This window comes from Octopus bimaculoides, chromosome 15 (genome assembly GCF_001194135.2).
Source record: "Octopus bimaculoides isolate UCB-OBI-ISO-001 chromosome 15, ASM119413v2, whole genome shotgun sequence".
Classification (NCBI taxonomy): domain Eukaryota; kingdom Metazoa; phylum Mollusca; class Cephalopoda; order Octopoda; family Octopodidae; genus Octopus; species Octopus bimaculoides.
Genome location: NC_068995.1, coordinates 10,528,676 through 10,532,319, shown reverse-complemented (window position 1 = coordinate 10,532,319; position 3,644 = coordinate 10,528,676). Strand labels below are relative to the sequence as shown.

General features: G+C 41.4%; 1 protein-coding gene across 1 annotated transcript in view; it reads left to right on the top strand.

The window, feature by feature from the left end:
* The window catches only part of LOC106871052 (zinc finger ZZ-type and EF-hand domain-containing protein 1), a 75,675-nt gene that overhangs the window by 68,368 nt on the left and 3,663 nt on the right, over positions 1 to 3,644 (top strand). The window contains exons 66-67 of the mRNA XM_052973449.1: positions 364 to 560; positions 2,308 to 2,426. Coding sequence (XP_052829409.1) covers positions 364 to 560; positions 2,308 to 2,426 — 316 coding nt within the window. The remainder of the gene's footprint in view (positions 1 to 363; positions 561 to 2,307; positions 2,427 to 3,644) is intronic.

The following is a 3,644-nucleotide window of genomic DNA, read 5'->3' as shown; positions in this document are numbered from 1 at the left end:
AAGTGAACACATGATACAAGTGAACACATGATGCGAGTGAACATGGGGTGCAAATGATCACGTGATGCAAGTGAACATGTGATGCAAGTGAATACATGGGGCAAATAAATGCATAGAGCAAGTGAACACATGAAACAAGTGAACACATGAAACAAGTGAACACATCAAGCAAGCAAACGCTTGTAATAAATGAACACATTGAAGTTATAACACAATCACACACACACACTTTAATGATTTGACTTAAATATATCTTTTTACTTAGAATCTGTCAAACTAATAATAATACCTGTTTCTTTTATTTCCTTTTATTATCGAAACATATCTCTGATTTTCATTTTTTTCCTTGTATGATGACAACAGGCCATCGAGAATGGCACGAAGCGTTGTGATCCGGCCTTGTTACCTGAAGTGGCGCTGATGGCCTGCCAATTCTTGGAAGAAGACAACGATGTCGTAATCTGCCGCGAGTCAAAACACAACTACGACAACAACACAAAAGAGGAGGAGAAGATACATGTTCCAGGGGCTTCCTACCTCACTGTCACATTTGATAACATGTAAGTAGCATTTGAAGGAACGTGGCTTAGTGGTTAGGGTGTTTGGCTTGCCATTGTAAGGTCGTGAGCTCAATTCCCGGCGACGCATTTTGTCCTTGAGCAAGACACTTTATTTCACATTGCTCCAGTTCAATCAGCTGGAAAAAATGAGTGGTACCTGTAATTCAAAGGGCCAGCCCTGTCACATTCTGATTTTTGCTGAATCTCTCTCAGAACTATATCAAGGGTATGCATATCTATGGAGTACTCAGCCATTTAAACTTTAATTTTTTGAGCAAGCTGTTCTGTTGATCTGATCAACCGGAGCACATGTTGCCATAACTGAAACGATCAGAGTTATCTACCTTGATCGTATAAAACAAGATCATTCTGCATACCACTATTTGTCTAGAGCAGAGTTTCTCAACCGTTTTTTTTTTTACCTAGGAATCCTCTTGATTCTTTAGGTGGACCCTCATAGCTATTAAATGTTTAAAAAAAAAATCCTATTCTATTTTTATAATTAAATATTATTAGAAGTGCCTGTTACTGAAAGTGGATGGTACCTGTGGAAGAGGGAGACCCAGGAAGACATAGGATGAAGTGGTGAGGTCTGATCTTAGGAAATGACTGATCTTCTCTGTTACCTTTCATCATCTGATACTGGATCACCAACTCAAATGCCCCCTCTGTTGTGGCAAGACACCTGCTTCTGTCTCTTTGTCACATTCTGACCTTTAATCCTCTGACACAAGTTCCCCTCCTCAAATGCCCTTACCCCTCTCATAATTCCTTGTCTTGCAAGTTACTTGGTTACCCTGACAATGCTGGTGCCACATTAAAAGCATCCAGTCCACACTTTAATGTCGTTGGCATTTGGAAGGGCATCCAGCTGTAAAAATCATGCCAAAACTAACTTCACCTGTGTTAGTGCCACGTAAAAAGCACGAAGTCCACTCTGTGGAGTGGTTGCTGTTAGGAAAGGTATCCAGCCATAAAATCTCTGCCAAAACAGACACAGTAGCCTTGGGTAGTTTTTCTACCTGGTCGGCTTCTGTACCATCCTACCCATGCATGCATGGAATATGGATGTTAAACGATGATGATGATGTAAAAAAATGGTTAGATATTTTGTGTATTGTAGAAGTATAATCAATTTATTGCTAATAAATTTTAACAACATAATTTTATATGGACCCCTAAGGGTCATCAGGACCCCAATTGAGAACCATTGGCCTAGATAATTCATGTAGGACAAAATAATTCTGCATGTCGCTGTTCGCTTAAATAACTGAAACAAAAGTTCTTCTTTAATGTTGTTATTTGGGAGTTTGTGATGAGAAGATGGTGGTGGTCCCTCTTTTACATGTTTGTGTCTGTTATAAATCCTTATTATCCTTAGCATTATATATTCTGGCTCAGTGTTTAGTGTGCTGGGCTCACGATCATGAGGTAGTGGGTTCGATTCCTGGACCAGGCTGTTTGTTGTGCTCTTGAGCAAGACACTTTATTTCACATTGCTCCAGTTCACTCAGCTGTAGAAATGAGTTGCAATGTCATTGGTGCCAAGCTGTATCGGTCTTTGCTTTTTCCCTTGGATAACATTGGTGGCATCAAGAGGAGAGCCTTATCTTTCATAAACAAACTTGCCCAAACTTGTGCCACAGAAGGGAACTTGACTGGAGTCATATTCATTTACACACACACACACACATACACACACACACATGTATTCAGCATATAATGTAGTTGATTCAAATGTTTCCAGGTGTTCCACTGAAGAAGGATGTGACGAGCTGGAATTTTCAACAACTCCAGATTTCCAAAACAATGTTCATGAGATCAGTGGTGTGTCTCGAAGCAACTGGACGTCGTTTCAAGTTCCAGGTGAGGGCATTTTCTTTTGTTGTTACTTTTAATGTCTGTGTCTGAGAATATCCCCCACTTTAAAAGCAACTCCCTACATTACAGAGGATCCAGTGTGTTTACAGGAGTCTCCTTATATTATAGATACCCTCTTCTTTACATGACACTCCTTGTGGAGGCGCAATGGCCCAGTGGTCAGGGCAGCGGAGTCGTGGTCATAGGATCGCGGTTTCGATTCCCAGACCGGGCGTTGTGAGTGTTTATTGAGCGAAAACACCTAAAGCTCCACGAGGCTCCGGCAGGGGATGGTGGCGAACCCTGCTGTACTCTTTCACCACAACTTTCTCTCACTCTTACTTCCTGTTTCTGTTGTGCCTGTAATTCAAAGGGTCAGCCTTATCACACTGTGTCACGCTGAATATCCCCGAGAACTACGTTAAGGGGACACGTGTCTGTGGAGTGCTCAGCCACTTGCACATTAATTTCATGAGCAGGCTGTTCTGTTGATCGGATCAACTGGAACCCTCGACGTCGTAAGCGATGGAGTGCCAACAATAACAACATGACACTCCTTACATAGACGGTGGACTCTCTGTTACAGTGGGACGCTTCTCATTTCAACAGGAGTTTCCCTATTTTAAGAGGAGACCCCATATTTTACCAGGAAACTCCTTGTTTCAATAAGAAACTCTCTTTGTTAACAGATTTAAGTGCTGGTGCCCCATCAAAGGCACCTGTGCAAGTGCCACATAAAAATCATCCTTGCTGAAGCCATTTATAAAGCTCTCGTGCTGGCATCGTATATAAGGCACCCATGTGGTGCCACATAAAATGCACCCAGTACACTCTGTAAAGTGGTTGGTTTGAGGAAGGACATCCAACCATAGAAACCATGCCAAATCAGACAAATGGAGTTTGATTCAATTTTCTGACTCACCAGCTCCTGTCAAACCACCCACCCCATGCTAGCATGGAAAATGGATGTTAAATGATTATGATGATGATGTTCCCTATCTTACAGAGACTCCTTACCTCACAGGAAACTTCTTCTTTCACAAATAGAATATTATACAAAATGCTCCCTGATTTACAGTTTTCCTATTTTAAAAGAAGTCCCTCCATTTCTCTCTCTCACTTTCTTGCATTACCTTACCTGTACTTTCTCATTTCTCTCTCTCACTTTCTTGCATTACCTTACCTGTACTTTCTCATTTCTCTCTCTCACTTTCTTGCATTACC